This window comes from Lissotriton vulgaris, chromosome 2_1 (assembly GCF_964263255.1).
Source record: "Lissotriton vulgaris chromosome 2_1, aLisVul1.2, whole genome shotgun sequence".
In the NCBI taxonomy this organism is placed as follows: Eukaryota; Metazoa; Chordata; class Amphibia; order Caudata; family Salamandridae; genus Lissotriton; species Lissotriton vulgaris.
The window spans coordinates 1,850,401,768-1,850,425,705 of NC_141687.1; the positions used below are offsets into that span (position 1 = coordinate 1,850,401,768).

Here is a 23,938-nt window from a genome sequence, read left to right on the forward strand (position 1 = left end):
TTCACAAAATGTAAACATAAATATAACTGAGCACATCTACGACTCCTCAAACACGGAGCATGAAAATTTAATATTAACACTTCTAACAAAATAGAGTTAAGCATAGATAACACTGAGCACCTCAACATAAGTTGAGCAAATAAATTGCTCAGTAGCAATACAAATTAAAACTGAGCATCGTTATGGCTCATCAAAAACACTGAGCCCTTTATGGCCCATCACCAATAAACATAATGAGAATGGAGCACCTCAATAGATATTGAGCAAAGAAATGGCTCCAACAAACTTAGCAGAATTAAAATTCCTACAACTAACCTCCAGAAGAAACAAATGGAAATTAACTCCTCAAATACCGACCATTGTGCCTTCCTAGGCCAGGCCGCCCCCACGCTCCTCCTGCTGCTCGTACCTGCCTCCTGTGAGCTTCCGCCGCTGCCTCCTGCGATTTTCTACCGCTGCAGGCGCCCCAGCCGCCGCTGAGCTGCCCGCACTCGTGTCCCCGCTTTTTCCGCCGCTGCCTCCCTACGGCCCGCCCCCTGCCAGCCGATTGGGCACCCCGCTCCCGCCACCCAGCGGACCCTCCCTCCCGGCTCCCTTCTTAAGGGGGCTGTGCTCCGCGTTCGGGAGCGACCATTGTGCCTTCCTAGGCCAGGCCGCCCCCACGCTCCCCCTACTGCTCGTACCTGCCTCCTGTGACCTTCCGCCGCTGCCTCCTGCGATTTTCTACCGCTGCAGGCGCCCCAGCCGCCGCTGAGCCGCCCGCACTCGTGTCCCCGCTTTTTCTGCTCCTGCGGCCCCGTCAGCCGATTGGGCACCCCGCTCCCGCCACCCAGCGGACCCTCCCTCCCGGTTCCCTTCTTAACCCCTTCGCTGCTCATGACGAGCTCAGCTCATCATGCAGTACACTGGCCGTGTGCTAACAATGGGGATCCTGGAGTTGCAGCACAGGAGGGAAATTCCCTTAGCACTGATGTGGTTAAGGGGACTCTGCTCCACGTTCGGGAGCGACCATTGTGCCTTCCTAGGCCAGGCCACCCCCACGCTCCTCCTGCTGCTCATACCTGCCCCCTGTGACCTTCTGCAGCTGCCTCCTGCGATTTTCTACCGCTGCAGGCGCCCCAGCCGCCGCTGAGCCGCCCGCACTCGTGTTCCCGCTTTTTCCGCCGCTGTCTCCTTGCGGCCCGCCCCCCGCCAGCCGATTGGGCACCCCGCTCCACCCACCCAGCAGACCCTCCCTCCCGGCTCCCTTCTTATGATGCCTCCTCGCACGCGCAGCGGGCGCGCCAATTGTGCGCCGAAGGCGCGCCAAAGGCAAGTCCGTCTGCGCCTGGACCGCACCCAGCGCCAGGACCCCTGGCCCCCACCGCCGAGACAAGACTACACGACCGACCTACGATGCCGCAACCCTCCACACACTCAATGCCGACCGGAACCCTGCCTGCTACTGCGCCACGCCGAGGCGCACCCACGGACCCTTCGCCTGCAGAGCCTGCCGATTCACCTGCTACCGGACCTGTACCACCCCCACCGAGTCCATCACCAACAGCAACCACCTGAAATGCATCCTGCTCAACACCCGCTCCACGGCGTGCCTGTGGACGGAACTCTGGGACCTGTTCGACGCGACAGCACCTGACGTCGCCTTCCTCACAGAAACCTGGATGAACGCCTCCTCAGGGCCCAACATCGCCATAGCCATCCTGGACGGCTAAAAGATCACCCGGAGGGACCGCATCAACAGACGGGAGGAGGCGTCGCCATCGTACACAAGAACACCATCCGCATCTCGACTAACTCCGACGAAACCTTCACCGCCGCCGAACACCTGCTCTTCCAGATACACACTGACCCCAAGACCACCCTCAGAGGCACCCTCATCTACAGACCACCGGGACCACGGACTCCATTCAGAGAAGACATCGCAGACTTCATCAGCCCACACGCCCTTCCCTCCACCGACTACATCCTCCTAGGGGAGTTTCGAGTTTAACATTATTTTTAAAGCGCACATACACCAGCGGTTTCTTGGCGCTACAACTAACAAAGGACCGGGGCCAGAAAACAAGGGCAAACTGCAGGAGGGTTAATTGAAGGACTTCGTGAACAGATGAGCCTTGAGGTGTTTCCGAAATTGCGGGTACAGAGCGAGGGTTCGGAGTTCAGGGGGGAGAGAGTTCCAGAGGAGCGGGGCAAGGGTCGCAAATTTCGAGCCTCCCCATTTCTTTCTCCGGTAACGTGGGATGGTGAGAAGGGACTAGGTGGATGAGCGTAGTTCCCTGGTGGGAACGTAAGGGGTGATCTCAGATGAGATGAACGCCGGTGCCGAGCCCAGTCGAGCCTGAAAGGTGATGGAGGCGAGCTTAAACTGGACCCGGGCACGAACAGGGAGCCAATGTAAAGACTTCAAGAGGGGGGAGGAGTGGTGGAATTTCGGGAGTTTAAAGACCAGGCGGGCCGCCTGGTTTTGGATCTGTTGCAGACGCCGTAAGCTATATGCAGGAATACCTGCATATAGGGCGTTGCCGTAATCCAGGCGGGAAACCACCATGGCGAAGATGATCAGTTTGAGGGCAGTAAAGGGAAAAAAACGGGACACCCTGCGTATGGTGCGCAGTGATAAGAAGGAAGAAGAAACCACAGAGCTAACCTGGGAGTGAAGGGTGAGTTGAGAATTAAGTTTTATGCCTAGTGTTTTGACTGAGGCAGAGTGGGTAGGTGGAGGGCCAAGCGAGGGGGGCCAGAATAAAGAGGACCAGGGGCTGGATGAACCACCCGTTAACACCAGCTCGGTCTTGTCTGGGTTGAGCTTCAAGTGGTTGTGGTTCATCCAGTCCCGGATATGGAGCATGATAGATTGGAAATTTAGAACAGAAGAAGGGGAAGAAGGCAGATTGAAAACAAGCTGGAGGTCATCCGCATAATTGAATACGGCGACCTCCATTTGTTGCAGAGAAAAGATAAGAGGGGCGATATAAAGATTAAACAAAAGAGGGGAGAGGGAAGAGCCTTGGGGGACCCCGCACTGAACTTTCCGAACGTCCGCAGTATAGTCACCCAGGTGGACAGCCTGGGTGCGGTCGCTCAGGAAGGAGGATAGCCAGACCAGAGCGGTGCCCCCGATCCCCGCCGCCTTGACACGGGAAAGCAAGATGGAATGATCCACCGTGTCAAAAGCGGCTGAGAGATCGAGGAGCACCAAGGCCTGGGGCTGGTTGGTATCCATACCCTCCCTGAGGTTGTCCAGGACCGAGATGACTACGGACTCCGTAGAGTGTGCGGGGCGGAACCCGGCCTGACTGGGGGCAAGAGCTCCATGCTTCTCCACAAAAGAGCTCAGAGCGCAGGTGACATGGCGCTCGAGCACCTTTGCCAGGAATGGCAGGAGGGAGATGGGGCGGAAGTTGGCAGGGATTGAGGGGTCCGCGCCCGGCTTTTTCAGGATGGGTACAAGAGTTCTCCCTTAGGAGGGGGACACTGGGGGGGTCAACAAAAGTGGGGGAGTGGGGGGGATGTTGGCTTTGATGGTAGCTATTTTCTGAATGAAATAGTTATTGAGGGAGTGGCAGAGTTCTTTGGACGGGGCGGGCTTTAGAGTTGTTCTATCTGAAAACGCCAAGTTGTGAACGATCGCAAAGATTTCCTTCGACTGGTTTTCTGCTGCGAGGATTTTGGAGGAGAAGTAGGTGGTTTTAGCCTCCAAGATGTCTTTTTTTGTATTGGGTCAAGGTGTTGATAAACTCAATCGTAGAGAGGGGCAATAATTTCTCCTCCAAGCCCGCTCCGCGCGACGCACCGCTAGTTTGGTGGCCTTGAGCTCTTCGTTGAACCACCGGTTGGCATCCTTCTCTCGCTTAGAGGTAATTCGTTTTAGAGGGGCAACAGAATCGCAGCCTGAGGAGAGCCACTGTTCAATGGCCTTGACCTGGGAGAGGGTGGATAGGCCTTGCAGGGAAGGGAGGGAAGATAGGTCTTCCGGATCTACTCGTCCCCAAGCACAAACCCAGATGTTTTTGGGGCGAGGGGGCTTGGTCGGAGGGTGAATGGGGAGGGCAAATGAGATCAGGTGGTGGTCAGACCATGTGCAAGGCGAGATTGAGAGGGACTCCACAGAACAGTTCAGGGACCAGATCTGGTCTAACGTGTGACCTTTGATATGGGTAGGAGAATGAACATGAGATGCAAAGTTGAGGGATTCAAGGGTTTCAGAAAATTCTTTTGAAGACGAGCATTCCGCTGGGTCAGAGGGCCAAAAGTTGAAGTCGCCAAGAAGTAGAATAGAGGAGTTGTTTACGGTGATTGTGGCCAGAACTTCCAGAAAGTCAGGGAGAAACAATAAAGGGGATTGAGGAGGGCGGTAGGTAAGAAAACAGGTAAGAGGGGGTGTAATGGAAGTAGTGCGGATAGCCAGATACTCGGTGGTCGCGATATCTGGCAGGGACAGGGTTTGGAAGGGAAGGTCGGTATGTGCGATGACCGCCACGCCGCCCCCGGCTCTGCCAGTAAGGCGATCTGCCCGGTGGGCGTAGTATGGAGCTGGTAAAGTGGCCAGTAGGGTAGGGAGGGAGTCATCGCAGAACCAGGTTTCCGTTAGAAAAAGAAGATCTGGGGCATGAAGGTCTAGCAGTACCGAGAGTTCTTCCGCATGGGCTACTGCAGACCGGGTGTTGAGATAGAATGCCGCAAGGGTTTTGGAGGTTGCAGGGAGACCATTGTCTCTAGGAGAGTGGGGGGGGACGACTAGAGGAGGGGGGATGTGAAGGGGAACAGCAGGAGACAGACCAAGGGACGAAATGCGAGAGCAGGTGGAGGCTGGTAGAGACCATGGTCCCTGGAGGCTGCGTAGATGGTCGGGGGTATAGATGGTAAGTGGGGCAGAGTGATGTGCCCCTAGCCCCGGACAGTCGCGGACGGGCGCAGACGGGCTTGCCTTAGGCGCGCCTCTGGCCCATACACATCCTTTTATGAGGGAATCGGAGGGAGAGAGGGAATAAAAGGGGGCGTGGCCGGCAAAGTGGGCGGAGCTTACTCGCTCGCGGTCGATGGCGGCAGCGAGGGAGGATTCCCCAAGGCAGCGCCCAAATCGGCTGTCTGGGACCTCTGAAAACAGGCAAAGATTGTGGCAAGATGCCGGTGAGTGAGCAAACACAGCAGTGCAATACAATTTAAAAATCAATTAAAATGAGCAGCGCTCCCGGCTTTCCGCCTCGGGAGTTTGTTAGGAGGACGCGCTACTGGTCAGCGCGCCCTTATAACAGATGAAAGGGGGCGTGGCCGGCAAAGTGGGCGGAGCTTACTCGCTCGCGGTCGATGGCGGCAGCGAGGGAGGATTCCCCAAGGCAGCGCCCAAATCGGCTGTCTGGGACCTCTGAAAGCAGGCAAAGATTGTGGCAAGATGCCGGTGAGTGAGCAAACACAGCAGTGCAATACAATTTTTAAAAATCAATTAAAATGAGCAGCGCTCCCGGCTTTCCGCCTCAGGAGTTTGTTAGGAGGGGACCTCAACTTTCACCTGGAGAGCAACGACAGAAACACCATCGTCCTGCTGGACAACCTCTCCAACCTCGGACCAGCAACTGGTGAACACCCCCACCCACTACGCCGGCCACACGCTTGTCCCCGTCTTCTCATCCAGCAAGTATATCTCCTTCAGCCACGCCACCGGACTCCACTGGACCGACCATAGCTGCGTCCACTTCAGCTTCAGAAGAACTACGACCCACCCCGCCGAAGCTGGAGCAAGATCACCTCCGAGCAGCTCACCGCCTCCCTCAGCCAGAACACTCCGACCAGCACAACGGACCCCAACAAAGCAGCCAGCAACCTCAACAAGTGGCTGACCGCCTGCGCCGATGACCTCGCACCACCAAAGAACCCCTCAGCAGACCCGGCAGCAAGAAAACCCCTTGGTTCACCGACGAACTCAAGGAATCCAAGAAGAACTGCCACACCCTCGAGAAAGCCTGGCGGCTCGACCACACCACAGACAACAGGACCGCCCTTAAACACGCCATCCGCAAACACCATCAGCTGATCCGCGCCACCAAGAAGACGGCACTCAAAGAACAACTGGACAACAACACCCACGACAGCAAGGAACTCTTCAGCATCGTCAAAGAGTTCTCCAACCCCAGCGCCGGAAATGACATCACTCCCTTGCAAGACCTCTGCAACTCACTCGCCTCGTTCTTCCAACGCAAGATCGTAGACATACACAACAGCTTCGCACAGACCACGCACCCTACCACTGAACCAGAGCCCGCCACCACCACCCTCTGCAACTGGACCCCGATCAGCACCGAAGACACCACCCGCACGATGAACTCCATCCACTCCGGATCACCAACCGACCCGTGCCCACACCACGTTTTCAACAAAGCAGACTCCACCATCGCACCCCATCTCAGAGACACCATCAACTCCTCCTTCCACACCGCCACCTTCACGGAGAGCTGGAAGCACGCCGAGCTGACCGCCCTCCTGAAGAAACCTATGGCGGACCCCACCGACCTCAAGAACTACCGACCCATCTCACTCCTTCCTTTTCCGGCCAAAGTCATCGAGAAGACCGTCAACAAACAGCTTGCTGCCTTCCTCGAGACAAACGGATCCCTCAACGCCTCGCAGTCCGGGTTTCGGGCCAACCACAGCACCGAGACCGCCCTCATCGCCGCCACCGATGACATCAGAACCCTGATCGACAACGGGGAAACAGCGTCCCTCATCCTCCTGGACCTCTCTGCAGCATTCGACACCGTCTGCCACCGCACCCTAGTGAAGCGCCTCAGCAACGTCGAAATCCGAGAGAAAGCGCTAGAGTGGATCATCTCGTTCCTCACCGGAAGAACCCAGAGAGTCCGCCTCCCTCCGTTAAGATCCGAGGCCACCGAAGTCATCTGCGGCGTACCACAAGGATCTTCACTCAGCCCAACCCTCTTCAACGTCTACATGAGCCCCCTCGCTGCCATCGCACGCCAGCACAACCTCAACATCATCTCCTACGCCGACGACACCCAGCTCATCCTCTCCCTCACCAACGACCCCACCACCGCCAGAGCCAACCTACACGAAGGGATGAAAGACGTCGCCGACTGGATGAGAAACAGCCACCTTAAACTGAACTCAGACAAGACGGAAGTCCTCATCCTGGGATCACCCTCCACCTGGGACAACTCCTAGTGGCCCTGGGCACCGCTCCCAAACCAACGGACCACGCATGAAACCTGGGCTTCATCCTGGACTCCTCCCTGTCAATGACCAGACAAGTCAACGCCGTCTCATCCTCGTGCTTCAACACCCTGTGCATGCTCCGCAAGATCTTCAGATGGATCCCCACGGAAACCAGGAAGACCGTCACCCAGGCACTCGTCACCAGCCGACTAGACTACGGGAACACCCTCTACGCCGGAACCACCGCCAAACTCCAAAAAAGACTCCAACGCATCCAGAACGCCTTCGCACGACTCATGCTTGACATCCCCCGACACAGCCACATCACCGGACACCTGAGAGACCTGCACTGGCTCCCTGTCAGCAAGAGAATCACGTTCAGACTCCTCACCCACGCACACAAGGCTCTCCACAACCTGGGTCCCAAGTACCTCAACGACCGCATGACCTTCTACACGCCCACCCGCCAGCTATGATCGACCAGCCACGCACTCGCCACCGTACCACGCATCCGCTAAGCCACCGCTGGAGGAAGATCCTTCTCCTACCTGGCAGCCAAGACTTGGAACGCCCTCCCCACCCACCTTCTGCGAACCCAAGACCATCTCTCATTCAGGAAGCAGCTCAAGACCTGGCTTTACAAGCAGTGACCTACCCCTCCCCTAGCGCCTTGAGACCCTCCCGGGTGAGTAGCGCGCTATACAAATGCCTTGATTGATTGATTGATTGATTGAAATAATTTGAGCATCAAATGGTTAATTTCAGTACAAATAAACCTAGAAAGAATTGAGCATCACAATTGCTCGTTACTTGTTATAATAAATAGCATTATACACCTTAAAGAAATAGAGCCCTAACTAGGTCCAGGACAAGTAAACTAAACAACTGCACAATAAAAGGGATAGAGCACCTCAATAAATATATTGAGCACAAAAATGGCTCCCCACAAAAAGATTAGGATGTCCAGCCCTGAGCCATCCTGAGCCATCCTGAGCTTGCTTTAATGGAAGAATTATGAACAGACCTGCATAAAATGGCTTGCATAAAGTATCGCATAACAGGTAATAAATTACAAGTAACTGTAAATCATCAGACCAATAGCACAGTTCGTAAATTAATTAATTTAAATGCAGGATGCAATTAGCAATATTTTAAACATAACAAATTAAAATAATAAATGTAGTCACCGTTGTTTGATTTTCGGAGGCAGCTTTCTGAAAACGCTGGTAAACTCTTCCATATAGAGACTGTCACCAACTGCAAGAAGATTGTAAATCCGACCGAGTCTACACTGAAGAAGATATGGTGAGCGACATCTCACCCGAACCCAAAGCTGTCTCCACGAAATCATCACCCAACCTCTGCAAAAATCCACAAACCGATCCAGGCAGAAAAGAAAATATCCACCAGATCCTTCTCTGAAACTGCCAAAGGAAAACGCACACAATGAACCTTGTTGGCATAATGACTACTTGCACCAACCTGCAGACTGAGCCAAGACCAACCACAAAACGCTGGTAAACTTTTCCATATAGAGATTCATCAACTGCAAGAAGATTGTAAACCCGACCCTGGCTCATGGCACGCCAATGGCCATGATAAATTGCACATACGTCACCTTTTACCCAAAGTTTTGCGAAGGATGATACCATCGGGGAGGCAGGAATTTCCTTTAAAGTACACCAAGTAATCTCAGCAGGGTTCACAGACTCTCCGACTCATCTCGGATGCACAGCCAAAATTGATAACTGTTCACAGCAGACCAACGCTAGATTATTTCACAACTCTCATGGCAGCAAAGTTTGTTTTTGAATATACTATCTACTCCTTTTCAGTCACATGAAAGTTGGTAGCAGGCAGCATAAAGTATCCATGTACAAGTTGCAAGTTATTAAAATCGAATCACTTCCTTTTGTAAGATGACTGTAAGGCAGGGAGTCTCCACATGTAACTGAATATTATATTCTGTAAAAGCAGATTTCAAACAGCAGGTGACAACTCGAACATCTGTATAGAAGTACTTTAACATGTCCAAACCCAACTTACTTCTGCCTGTCTGTTGTTTAGACACCGGTGGGGCAATCAAGAGGTTGGGCATGAGGTTCAGTTAGATTCTTCTGTTGCAGGATCTTTTTGATCACGCGTGGTTTCTTTCCTTAAATCGTCACCAGTGTAACATCAAATAATTGAAAGATGACTTCTTATTTGCTGTGTCAGGATGTATGTATGTTTATTCTTGGTAATCAAATAATCAAGTACAGTATTTAGATAAGGTAGTAATCCAGGTTCCAGTAAAGGTTAAGGTAAATGCCCCACCGGGAGCAGCTGCCCTGCTGCTCAGCCTCCAAGGTCACTTGACAGTATACTTAAAGATACACAGATAGAACTAAGGATGACATCATAGAGACAGGCTGAGCAGCAGAGTACAAGAGAAAAAGAAAGGACAAGAAAGAGAAGAGCAGGGAGAAGCAGGATACAACAAAAAGGCTGACTAACAATTTCAGACCTACTGACTTTGTCAATGGTTGTTTATTTTTGTTTCCCATAATCTTGTTGAAACTGGTTACACCGATTTTCCATTAGGAATATTTTTGTGAAATACTAGTATGCATAAAACACATTTTATAAATGATGCTGCAAAGAAATGGTACCTAAAATGTTTTTTTCCTGGTTGCATTTTTTGGTAAACATTTTGTTTTGAAAGCAATGAATCATCAAACTTGCTTTCAAACTTCTGCAAATATTTGTATATTATAAGAGAGCATTCTGATAGCATTATACATTGCCTCATACTGCTATACTTTGATAATGTGTGTACACATGTTAATATTGAAACCGCTCTCAGTAGTGCACTCTGACCATACATTTCCTTAGAATACTCGCCCTAATAAAAGGCATTGCATTAATGAACCATAAATACAAGTTCAAACGGCATTAACATTCAAACACAAAATTACCCTTTCTGCAGACAATGCCCTTACCCAAATCATAAAGTGGTCCCAAGTATAAAATTCACATGAAAACATGTTGCCCTTGACCCCAAACAATATGTCCTGGGTGTCAGGTTATAGGAATTCCTCACCCCTGGTAAAGACGCCCTTACTGTTACACTACACTAGCCAATACATGACAATAAATCCTCAGTACTTTGCAGGAAGGCCAGCAGTACAGAGGAAGTAAACAAGGCACACCTACAGCCATTAGTGAAAGTTGATTTAAGAGCCGGTGAGCTAAAGGAAGAAAAAATTACATTCATTTCAAGCACAGGCAACCCCAGACAGGAATTACGCTGTGCTGTGGGAAGTGGCTGCTCTGGGAAGAATGGTCTCGCAGAATGCAGGGGGGGGGTTGCAGATTTGAGCCCCCAAAGGCAAGAAATGCACAGCTGAAATGCAGGCAGCCTATTGTAAAGCCCCACCCTAGCTTCCCATAGACAGGCAGCAGGAAAGGAAAACCAATATATCTTTTCAGTGTACTGATTCACACAATCCATTTACTTCGGAGTGTTCAAAGTAAAGATGTTCCTTTTTTCTCCTTGTTCGGTACCATGTGTGCAGACAATTTTTTTTTACAACCATTTGTTTTTCTAGTCCTAAATCATCAAATGTGACAAGATAAGTTTTACAGAGGAGTTTGTTAAAACACGAGCACTCCTAAAGATGAGTACAAAACTAAGAACAAGCCTCTGCTCCTACTATTAGGCTCAAGCGGCACAGGAAAGATAACAGAGAATCTTTTGGAGCCTCCAAAAAAATAAAAAACAAGCAGCAAAGTAGTAGGGATTTGGGAGACGGGTGAAATCATCTCATCTTGAAGTCCGAGAAAGAAAATTTAAGCGATTTGAAAAGGAGGATCAAACAGGAAAGATAAGCCACTTGGAAGCAATGATATTTCAAGGACACTGAAAGAAACAAATGAAAAGCAATGGGTGGGCTGTAAGCCAGCAAAGCATATACAAATTGTCTCAAAGACAGTGCAAGCGCTGTTGAGGCTTTGCCTAAAAGAACGTTTCCCTAGTCAGTCTGCCAGTACAGCCGTACATTTTGATGGTATTGGACAACACCATACTTCGAGGGCAACTCTTTGTGCCTTGTCAGAGCACGTTCCACAACTAGGGACTCTGCTCATTCCAGCACATCATCAAATACTGGCTCACGCCTCATTCTCCAGTCTAGTCAGCCTCAAACTTGTTTTTCAATTCTTTACTTTTTAACCCCTTCCATGCTCATGACGAGCTCAGCTCGTCATGCAGTACACTGGTCGTGTGCTCATGACGAGCTGAGCTCGTCATGAACAATGGGATTTGAAAAATTTCAGCATCCATGTAGAATTACCTCAGCATTGATGTGGTTAAGTTTAAGTTTATTTGGACCGAAGGTCCTCAAACATTTTCACAAATACATTAAAAAATACATCTTGAATCTCATCATTATAAAAACACCAAAACGATCACATTATACACATCTTCCCTTTCAGCTTAGCCCATAACCGTATGCATCAGATTGTATTACATTTAATTTCTAAAACCATTTAACACCATCGCTGCTAATGGTTTTCCCCTCCTGTGCTGATGCATGTGTAATCCCATTGTTCATGACTAGCTCAGCTCGTCATCAGCACAGCTCAACCGTGCCTCATGACGAGCTGAGCTCTTCCTGAGCATCGAAGGGGTTAAAAATACTTTAACCCTTTGCATACATTTCCCAATGGCAACGGCTATGTCTTAATGGCTCAATTCTGTTACAAGGATTACTGCCTGGCCCCTATCTTTAATATCATACTTCTTAAAAATTGCCCGTAAAAACTGTATTCAAATATCTAGAAGCTTCTGACAGTCCATTAATATATGTAAAATGCCACATGAAGTGCCCAAAGTGCAGGTGCATTTTCCCTTATTATCGATCATAGATCATTTCACCCCATTGTTTGCATAGCAGGGGTTCATCCCAATTCTTAACCTTAATAATTCTCTTCGTAAATGCCTGTCGCGTAACCTATCGACATAAGGAAGCATTGTTTGTTTTTCCACGCGGTAGCCTTAAAATATACTGATATTTTATAGTCTTGATCCTGTGCCTGTAAGATTTCTTTCCCTTGCACTCTAAGTTCCCTTTTGTCCATTTTAATCAGTTAAGTTTTGGGGCACAATGTAACCTTCATCAGACAACATGCCTTTGTAATAGTAGCTCTAATTTCTTTTGCCCAAAAAAAATTGCGCTTCTCAATGTAGTTTTTTCACCATTGTGATATTTTAAAATCCTCTCCTGTTCCTAAACGGTGCCAAAACGAAGTAGGGACGTACAAGCTAAAATGTCCCATGAGGTAATTCCCAATTCAAGTCTCACTGCCTGAACCATTGCAGGCTTAGGCAATGAGAATACATTTCTCATTTGCCCGCCTCAGCATCCCAACCATATTTGCCACTCAGGTAAAGTAATTATGCACCATACAAAAACTGAGGGGGTACCACATAGCTGAGTAAGCTTTTAAATCAGATCTATCGGACATCGCGCAATAAGCTGTATTACATTTTTTCCGATGCTGATGATCTCTGCTTTAGTGCATCTAGGTGGGTATGCCATTTTAATCTTCTTTCAAACCACATTCCCAGGTGTCTATATTCTGCACACTTTTCCAGCTTCTCAGCACCCAGAAACCAAGTGAACCCAATTTTCTTTCGGCCAAAACCTAGGATCTTTGTCTTGCTCATGTTGACAACAAGTTTTTTTCAAGCGACAGAGGTCATTGAACCTACTTAACTTCCTTTGCAGTCCAATTTCAGTTAGATCCATAATTACTAGGTCGTCCACATATAATAGACATGGATATGCTTTCCATCTTGTTTGGGGCTTGCCCCTTTTACACTACCTAAAATTGACGGCAAACCTGCTAAGAACAGGGTGAACAGCATAGGGGCCAATACGCACCCCTGCCGCAGCCCATTTCCAATCTCAATGTTTCCAAATAGGCTTCCCTCTGTATCTAAAATTACCTGGGCCCAGTTGTTTGTATGGAGAGATTGTATCAGTCCTAGCAAATCCTTAAGGAAGGATACCATATCCGGTTAAAGTCTCCCACAGCAGCTCCCGGTCCACTGAGTCCACAACTGCGCGGAAGTCCACGAAGCAACAGAACATACTACCCCTCTGCTCAATCGACTTCGGCGCAATGGACCAGAGAGCAAAGCAGTGGCCGACCATAGAATGATCCGCTTTAAAACACCCCACCCCCCCCTGTTCAGGGGGTACAATCTGATTTTCTTCAGCCCAATCCCTGAGCAATTCCAATATTACTTTCGCAAAGACTTTTTCCCCTATATCCAGGAGATTTATTAACCTGTAGTTCTTTGGCGCTTATAAATCACCCTTCTAACTGATTGGTCTTATAATGGCTCCTCTCCAGTTTTCTGGTACAATCCCTGACTCTAGGATCCCCATAAACATCTTTGCGAAAAACTCTGCCCACCACTTAGGTCTTGTTTTTATTAGGTCTAGCTGGTGATGCAGCGCGAAAGCGGTGTCGCCAGCGAGATCTATTGTTGTCGTCTTGCCTGCCAAGTGGTACAGACTGGGGCACGCGCCGATTGGTATCTGTGGACGCGCTTCTAAAGAGACGCACTTGCGCAGATACGCTCCCATGGCGGCATGCCGAGATAATTACTTTCTGTTTTGTGAGTGTGCGTCTCACTGGCGCCATGTGGTAGAAGCTTCATTTGACATTCATTTTTGGGTTTGTGCTTATTCTGCTGCTGCTCGTACGCTATATGTGGGCGGGAGGGTGACCTTCAAATATTTAACTCACGCCATCGCTCTCTTACCTGGCCTACCCGACAGAGGTACCAATTAAGTAAAGATCGAAAGTTAAAGCCACTGACTTGTGAGACATTGTCGTGCACTATATACATTGTACCGCCAGTCTATTCTCAGTGCCACGTCCAGGTCACCAAAGCAACCTCTTGATGTGCAAAAAAAAATAAAGAACCTATGCGGTTGCTTCCGCCATTACACCATTCACCCGTTATTACCGCCGTGTTTACTAGATTAGTTTCGGCCAAAAAAATAAAGCCCACCCGGTAACATTTGTAGATCGTATATCATAACTATTTTGCTCCTGTGTGTCTTTTGCCCGCAAACAGCCTCCAGCCTCCGATACCACCGTGCCTTAGTGTCTTTTGCTTACAAACATCATCTAATCACACCCCCCCCCCCCCCCCCCCCCCACACACACACACACACCCCCACCGGGCTCTTTTGTCTCTGCGCTGGTGTTGTCTCCTCCGCGGGGCTCTCCCTCAGGCATGGGAGCCCCGCGTCATCACTGCTCCTCTTGGCCACGCACTCTTCGGGCGCGGCCTTCCCGCCGAAGTCTCACCCCACGACAGCCTTGTTGATCGTAGCTTCTTGTTGAATTCAGTCTGAGCGGCACATAGTTCAGAACAGTGCTCATTGGTGCACGTGAGCAGTGCAAGTGTTCTCATCATGGCGTTGTCTGTAAGTGCTGGTACAGGCTTACATGATAACACGCTTCTGAAGTTTTTCTCCGTCTGGCCTATGCAGTTCACTATCTGCCTAACATATTATCTAGCTCTGCCGGCAACAACTTATCGCTGCTCAAGCGATGTGGCATAGCTGACGTTGAGCAATGTCTGCTGGTTTTCGGGTCACGAAACGGCCATCTTGAGTTGAGGATGCCATCAAATGGGGAACGCTTTTTTATAGACTCCGTTGTGTGATTGCTTGGGGAGATCCGACATCGTTCAAGCGCATATCCTACGTAGTCTCAGGGTCCAATGGGAGTGCATCTCTCTCTGGACTCGATAAAGTGTTTTGTGTTTGAGGCATCCAATAGCTGCTGTCGGCGGTTTGGACCGCTCCACAGTGGACGTGCACAGTGTGGAAGCATTAGGCACAGCAGCTGTGAACATGGAGGAGGTAAGGGTTCTTACAAACCATCACATCGTTTTCTCTTAGGCCAGTGAGTCCCAACAGCCCCCCCTTCCCACACAGCAACCCATGCACCCTCCACACCACCTTTACACCCAACCCAGATATCTTGTAGAGATCTACCTAAACAGCCCACAACAGTGTTTTGAAACCATTTAGCACCCAACGCAGCTACCCCCAAAGACACCACCTGCTAATCAATGGAGACCAGCCAGTGCATTAATTTATCACCAATCTACTTTACAGAGACCACCTCGAATATACTCTACATCGCTAGTAAAAGAGAAACCCACGCCTTTCTCGCATATTGTCACTGTCTGCCCAGATTCCTCTACAGATCACCCAAAATATACAGAAGGCCCTTCTGATCTCTACTAGCGTCCAATGCAGCCTTCATTAACCACTTTCACGCATTTACTAGGAACTCGGTGGATATTACAACAAGCATTTGCAATGCAATAGGTCTCGCATTTGCGAGAGTTTAAGCTATTGGCATTGTAAATGACAATGCCTTTCATTTATGTTTTAAAAAGCAACACGTAAATAAAAGGCATTGCCATTTACAATGCGAATATCTCAAACTCTCACAACTGCGAGACCTATTGCATTGTAAATGCTTGTTATCACTGCTGGCAGATTATCTGGGCCTGCAGCACGAGTAAGGTTCAAACTTGTTATAATTTTCATAATGTGGCTGGAGGTAAAGTATTCTTTTATATCATCCCTCACTCGTAACCATACTATTGTGCTTGGCTTCTCTTGTATTGGCCATTTCCCATATATTTCTCCCAAGTAGCCCACCCAATCGACTTCAGAGACCGTACAATTTAGGGATTCTATTTTCCTACCAGCGCTATCTTGGGCCAACTTCCAAAACCCTTTCACATCTTTGGATTCAATTACAGCCAACATGTTTGCCCAGCAAATATCTTTCTAGGTTCTTTTTTGTTCCTAGTTAATGATTTATATTTTATCCTTAGCTTCTGGAGGGTCAATGATACTTCCACATTATATCTTGCCCTCAGTCTTCTCTCGCTTTGCCTGACAAGTGCCTTGGCTACACAACATTCCTCGTCGAACCAGGGACACTCCTTTTTAGGTCAAAGCCTAGCGTAAGACTGCGCAGTCTCGCTGGCGAGATTTAGTGATATTGGGTAGCTTTGACTAGCAAGCTTTAAGCCCCGCCCCTCTTTCCCATTGGCCAGCGTCACCGTTTATGCTAAAAGGTGGCTGGCCATTGGTAAAGAGCTTGTGGTGACGTACGTTTTTACTCTCTTTCTTCCGTCCCACTTGTCTGGCTCCCCTGACTTCCTGCTGGCGTAAAAAGGTTGTTATTTTCTTTATGGGTCAAAACAGATGGCAAAACACACAAGATGATGGACGGAATGATGCACAATGGCAAAACATTCACGCCCAGTCACAGATCTGGGTTTAATCCATCGGTATTTTGCTCACCAAGCCACCCCAGTTCAGACTTGGCCATATGCAAATCAGTTTTGTCCCTGTGCCTCATAGGAACAGTTCAGATCAGAACTGCCAAGCCATGTCTTCCCTGGACCGGAATCAAGCATCCTAGGACTGGTTTCTGGCTATCAGCTGTCTTCAGCCAGGATAGCTTGACTCCAGTGGCTTAATGAGCACGGGACCCACGTCTGGGCATATCCTTCCCACATAGGGTGAACAGCAAAACACACAAGATGATGGACGGAATGATGCACAATGGCAAAACATTCACCCCCAGTCACAGATCTGGGTTTAATCCATCGTTATTTTGCTCACCAAGCTACCCCAGTTCAGACTTGGCCATATGCAAATCAGTCTTAACCCTGTGCCTCATGGGCATGTGTGTTTTGATCAAAACAGATGGCCCCATAAAGAAGATAATAAACCTTTTTTAGGCCAGCATGAAGTCCGGCCGAGCCCGTCCAAGTGGGACGGCAGAAATAGAGAAAACTCAGCGTCGTGGCGAGCGCTTGTTACGCTGGATATGCTCTCCAGGCTGAGATAGTCAAACAAAGTGCTTCACTGTTTTCAAACTCTCGGCGGTCTTTTCTTCTCAAGGAAAAAATACAACTATTCGGTTCCAACACTCTGCAGCTCCCGCGCTTTGCATTCACAGGGGCGGTGGAGAGCAGGCGCCTTTGTCTGCTCCAGGAATGAGCCGCACAAGCTGCGAATCCAGCGACAGCCAACAATGTGACTGGTAAATAATGCAATCAGCTAAGGGTGTCATTGTACAGGAGAAGCACTTAGTGAAGGGAGGGGCAGTCAGAGCAGCAGAGAGGCAGAAATGTGTTAGGAAGCGAGGAGGGACAGAGCGCCCGACTGAGGTACCACTAAGAGCTATGTGTGTCTCGGTAGTGGAACAGAGTTTTAGAGGTTTGAGGTGTATTGGCAGAGCGCTGTGCGCGCCCCTATGATAAAAGAGCAGGGCAAGGGACTGAACATGATTGCAGAGTTGTGAAGGTCTTGTTTCTTAAATAGCAGGGGTGTTTCAGTACATTACTGAGGAAAAAAGGTAAAAGTGCCTATTGTTTATTTCTACAGGTCAGGACTGGGGTGCACCATCGGTCCTCTGAGTGTGTGCTAGTAATGTAATAGCGAGGGATCGCTGCGAAATAGGGTTGAGGTCCTCTTTGTCCAAACGGCAAGCGAGGCTGCAGTGTACAATTACAGCGCTTGTATCTGGAGGTCGTGGCTCTATGGCTCGGGTTGTGAGAGCTCCTCTGCCCTCCAGTTATGGCCTTCTTTAACTTTCCGCTGCAAGCCGGGGAGGGGGTATATTTTATGATTGCATTAGGGCCCATGCCATGCACCCTTGCTGCGCCACTGTCCTATTGATGTGCATTGGCAGAGCTGTGCGTGCATCCCGGTGCTGTTATAAGGAGATGGTAAGAGACCGGTTTGAGGTGCAGGGTTACAGAGCTCCGAGTGAGGCAACCTGGGAGAGCTATTGCATGTGGGACCTCTGGCATGCAAATGAGGACTGAGATGCACCGTCACCATCATTTGCATATTCAAGCAAAGAAAGAGCAGGGTGCGTCGTGGACCTTGATTGAGATACATTAGCAGGGCTGTTCCATGACCCAGTAATGGATGAACAGGTGCCCTGCATACTAAGATTGAGATGCACTGGCAGAGCTGTATGCGTGCTCAGCAATGAAAGAACGCAGTACGCTCCAGACGCTGGAAGAGGTGAACTGATTTAGTCCTTCGGCCGATCTAGCAATAAAAGAATGGGGTGCGCCCCAGACGTGGGATGATGTGCACTGACGCAGCTGTTTGGGTGATCTAGCGATGAAAGAGGTGTTGGCACTTGCGGATAATGATTGAGATGCACTGGCAGAGCTGCTTGCACAGTTCACTAATGAGAGAGCAATAACCTTGATAGAGCTGCGCTGGCAGAGCTGCGCGCATGTTGTGTTATTGGAGTAAATGAATGGGCTACAGTCAGGGATTGAGGTGCACCGGCAGAGCTTGTGTGCTCTGAATGAACCTGCAGATTCCACTCTGACGTATCGGCGTGCACGCGCCAAGACCAAGGACTAACAGGCGTTTAGTTCCAGACAGTCCTCTTGATGAACAGACCGCACATCAAGAGAACGTGTTTGATATATATCTATATCTATACTACTATTATAAAGAGAGAACACGCACCTTTGAGCCAGGTAAACTCTGGAACCACAGCGCCAATCCACACACCCGATACATTGTAGAAATTGTCAGGGTGTACAGATGGACATAGGCTATAAAAAAAAAACGTACATTTAAAAATATAACTTTAAAAAAAAATAGTGCCCTGGAAGTAGCGCCGGCCGCGATGCTGCTCTGGCCGTGACGTAGCGCTGGCCGCGACGTGCGTGATGACGAGAAGGAGAGACATGGAGCTGCAGTGAAGTGAGCGCGGGCGCGTCATGGCGAAGAGGAGCGGCGGTGAAGTGAAGATCGCAGTAAGGAGCGGCAGCTCAGGTAAAGTAAATGCTCATTGAAATCGAGGCGGGAGGGGGCGGGAGGCAGGAGCGGTTGTGCACAGAGGAACAGGCGGGAGGGAGTGGGGGCGGGAAGGAGTCGGGACGGGAGGAGGGCGGGAGCGGGTGTACTGCCCCCAGCCCCTTTCTGCCCCAGGCAACGCTGGGGCGGGCTGCTAGTATATATATATTTTGCTCCGACACAGTTATTATCAGCCTTTGAAGCACGAATGTGAAAACTCAGTGAGCAAATTGAGATAATGGTAAAAATCAACATTGGGGCTGCACGTCTTCCAAAACATATGTTTCCAAGGAAAACGACTTAATAAGAATTAGTGAGGACTGTGCCAGGGGCGTAACAATAACCCTCGCAGGGAAAGGGGGGTGTCGAGCTCCAGGGGCCCCCTGACACTGAGTACCAGTGGCAGGCATCAGGCCTAATAGGCTAAGAGCTCCTAACTGGATGTGGAGCGCGGGCCCTCCCTCTATGTACTTTGGCGGGGGGGGGGTCACACAGTTTTTGTTACGCCGCTGGACCATGCCACGTGAATCGTACCTCTTCTGTCTATAGCTTTGGCCTATTTGACCTGTGCAATGACTGTATGGTCTGAGTCCTGGGCATCTATGGTCTGTATCGCCTGAGTAATGACGTGTGATACCTGTGTGGAAGTGGTTGGTATCTGTCCTTAGCCTGTATAGTCTGTAGCACCTGGTGATGACGTGTGATACTTGTAAGGTTTCAGACCTGAGTCTGCGTGGTCTGGTAGCGCCTGAGCCATGGCATTTCTGTTTACAGTCTTAGCAAGTGGTATCTTTGTAGTCTGTGGGAGTTATACTCCTGTCTTTGGCTCTACCTGTTACAAATAAGTATTCTGAGCCTGTATAGGCTCTATGAAGATTAGGGATAGCTCTGCTGTCTGTGTGCTTGTTGTAGCTGAACTCCAAGCTACGAACTCAAAGTTTTAAAGTAAGAAAACTGATTCTATTCAATTTTTTTACATAGTTAAAGTCTATGTACGTGGTCTACATAGTGGGCGTGATAGTATAATTTGTGGAGATATATGATAATTTTCGAAGTCTGGAGTGTTAAGAGCTCAGTTGAGGACAATGAAGTGGCTGATTTAAGCATTCTGCTCCAACATTCCAAGGTTTATCTTTGTTTCTTCCTTTTTAATAACATTCTACCCTTTGCTGATGGAATGTGATGATAGTCTTTGGGGCCTTCTGTCTTGGCTATACTGGTTGTTAAAGGCCTTCTCCCTCGTTATAGGCCCCTGCCTGTATAGGCCTATAAATCTGTTCAGAGCCTTCAACTACCGGAAAAGGCAGGGATTAGGCTATGTTAATAAGTCATGCATTGAAAAAGGGACATTGTCCAGGTATAATGCTAAAGTACTCAGTATATGCATTTAGAGAGAAATGTGAGTTGAGTTTTCATGATCTTACACATTATATTTTTATTTTACAGGTACCTTTATTATTGGCAAGAGACGATGAATACAGTAGAGCAGCTACTTGCAAAGTCATTCCGTGCACTGAGTCATGAAAACAAACTAATTATAAAACGATTAGGACCTGACCAGCCAGACATACAACTAGAACAATCTGCCATAGACAGAGGGAAGATATGCAAACGTACATTCTCAAAAACCTGGTACACAAAAGTTGATTGGCTTACAGGAAGTACTTCAAAAAATGCTTTGTTCTGCTTTCCCTGCTTGCTGTTTGGTGGTGACTTTAATTGGGCAAGAAAAGGAGTGACAGACTTAAAGCATTTGGCAATTATTATAAGGAAGCATGCACACTTGAAACGTCATATAGAAAACCTGACCAGACTGGGAATGTTGGGCGATGCAACCATTGAAGCCCACGTAAGCGACACATACCGAAGAGCAATATTGAAACACAATGAAGCAGTTGATAAAAATAGACGCATATTGTCAACATTAATTGATTGTATTCGTTTCTGTGGTGCTTTCGAACTTGTGTTTCGAGGGCATGATGAATCTGAAAGCTCCTCAAATCCTGGTATGATAGATTTAAGTGCAAGCTTAGACCATGAAATGGAAGAATGTTTAGCAAATGTTGCAGTGTTAAAAGGCACCGCTAAAACCATACAAAACGAACTTCTTGAATGTATGCTACAGATTATAAGAAGCTACATTGTCCAGCAGTTAAAAACCACAGACTTTGTGGCTATTCAGGTTGATGACACCACTGATGTAGCCAATAAAACACGGGTCGCATTAATCTTTCGGTATATTGAAAATGACAAAGTAGTAGAGAGATTCTACAGTTTTATACATTTAGGAGACTCTATTGCAGAAACTGTTGCTACATCTATGCTCACTCAACTGGACTTGATTTTTCCAGAGCACTCTGAAAAGCAAAAACTAATTGCACAAAGCTACGATGGTGCTTCCGTTACAAGTGGAATTTTTGATGGAATACAGAAAAAAATTCAAGCTGTCTACCCTAATGCTCATTGTGTACACTGTTACGCCCACCAACTACATCTAATTGTACAACAAGTAGTAGGCAAGTTCTGTGAGGCATACATTTTCTTTATGGATGTAGCCAGCATTGCAGCTTTCTTCTCAGGTTCATCCAAAAGAACCAAAATACTTCAGGACATTGTGGAGAGTAGGGTTCCAAACGGATCTGCACCTTGTTTGAACTTTCCCATGCTCACAGTCAACCTAATATATGAATATAGGGTTGATCTTGAGAAATGTTTCAATACCATTGAAGCCAGTGGCGACTTTGAATACCAAAGTCGAAGTGAGGCCCGTGGCTTTGGTAGAACACTACAAGACAGGGAGTTCCAGTTCTTTCTGTTTTTGTTTCATGAAATAATGTCTCTTCTTTACAAATTCCATAACCAGCTACTAAAACATAATATAGAGGCTGTATTTATACAAAGGGCTACAAATCAGTTTGTCACCGAAATGATCAAAGTTAGAGAAGGAATTGACAGTTTAGACAGCAGACTGCCAAAAGATTCTATTTTTTCAAATCATAGAAAAAACATCAGCAGACTGGTTGGAAATGCAAAGCAAATATGTGACATTATTGTTAAGCATGCAACGGAACGTTTTTTTTTTACAAAGCACTTGATCAGTGCCACATTACTACATAGTGGCCTGTTTGCACTTTATGATATTTCTTTCCCTGAGCAAGCACTGTGTGACGCTGTGGAAACTTATCCTATGCTCAACAAAGCGGATCTAAGAACAGAGTTAACTGTACTATATGGAATGCATGTCTATCGGCAGTCTAATGGTATTGTTTCTTTGCTGGCTTTAATTCAAAAACTCAATATGGAAAACTCCCTTCCAGAGACGATGACTTTACTAAAAATACTCCTAACTACTCCCATGACAACAACTGAGTCAGAACGATGTTTTCCAGCTTTGAAAAGAATCCAGACATTCTTGAGGAGCACCATAATAGAAGAAAGACTAAATGCTTTTGCAATGCTATCTATAGAGAGAGACCTTGTTAAGCGAATTCCAGATTTTAATATTCAAGTAATTGAGAAGTTTGCAGCTATTCAAGACCGACGTGCTGATTTCATCTACAAGAAGTGAACAAAAAGTGTTAATCTTAACATTTCTATAATGCTGGCAGTTTGTGACCTGCTCTGTTGTACAGATATTGGAGTCTGTGAAGTCATTGATGTATGCCAGGCTGCAATCTGTCTCTTTTGCAAAATGGATGCTCTGAAACTCAGTACTGAACATGTGAGACATTACATATTCCATATATTTGTTTTAGCAGCACCTATCTCATTATATTGTGTAGGTTGATACTGCTGTCTATGCAATTGCTATCTGGTCCAAAAAACCTGTTTCATTTTTGATTACTTTGTTCTGCTAGTTTGTTGTTGGATGTAATGGCACTCATATTTATAACATGTGTTGCTCCCAACTCGTGAATATAATGCAAAGTAAGATTCATTAAGATGTATCACTCCAGAGAGGAATGTGCTAATTAGAAGATTAATATGTGTATGTACTTGTGTAGCTGGAATCTGCCCACAAATGCAGGAAAGTTTTGGTCAGGGTCAAAGAAAGCAAACTATACAGTCAACTACAGACGGGACTGGTAACTGGTTAGTGTTTTGTTGCTTTATTGTGATGTGGTGTTATTTTAAGCAGTGTGTCTTCAAATCTTCCCTACACTGCAGCAGGTAGTATTGGATGAGATGTTATTTGATACATGGATTTTGTGCCTGGGCGCATAGTTGGAAAATGTCTGGGCCCTTATTTTTTTTCTTTTGTACCCTTCATCTGCAATGATGATGTCCTGGCTGTAGGAATGTGAGAGCTAGCAGAGGAGTGCCTCGGGTCATGTGGCTTTGCTGGCCCACTAAATCATTAATGTTCGTAATAATGTACCTGGTTTTGATGTAGTGCACTGAGGTGAGCTAATGGAGTTCTAGCAAATTGGAGGGGTGGGTGTTAATGTGATCAGGCTTCTTCACCTCTTGCATATATCACTTTAAGTGCCTTGCAGGGCACCCTTTAAGGTTTGTCTTGGAGGTATGTCCAGTCCTGAAAATCTCAGTAGCTTGTAATTACTTAGTAGATTTAATTTGCAAATTATTCAATAAAAAAAATCTTTGAAGTAATAATAATTGTTATCTCAAAGCCAATTTGAGGTTTTCCGGGTATAGAACGAAGCAGCTATGTCCATATTATATTAAATGCCTTTACTGATGTCATTACTAGGCTGGGAGAAGAAAATGTCCAACACGTTCTTATAAAGAGATCGGAGGCTCCCACCATGCGCTATATATATAGCGCATATATATAGCCATGCTTGTTACATTGCACAGTTTGCACGCCACAGTAATTG

General features: G+C 47.8%; 1 protein-coding gene across 1 annotated transcript; it reads left to right on the forward strand.

The window, feature by feature from the left end:
• Positions 1-19,292: 19,292 nt before the first annotated feature.
• Positions 19,293-23,717, forward strand: LOC147733399 (zinc finger MYM-type protein 1-like). The gene is made up of 2 exons (XM_086958020.1): positions 19,293-20,045; positions 20,547-23,717. Exon 2 carries the CDS (start codon positions 20,572-20,574, stop codon positions 22,666-22,668), a length of 2,097 nt encoding a protein of 698 aa, XP_086814146.1. The 5' UTR covers positions 19,293-20,045; positions 20,547-20,571; the 3' UTR covers positions 22,669-23,717.
• Positions 23,718-23,938: the final 221 nt, after the last annotated feature.

Bases quoted from the DNA above. Each gene is read 5' to 3' on its own strand.
- LOC147733399 (XM_086958020.1), top strand. From the start codon at position 20,572: ATGAATACAGTAGAGCAGCTACTTGCAAAGTCATTCCGTGCACTGAGT.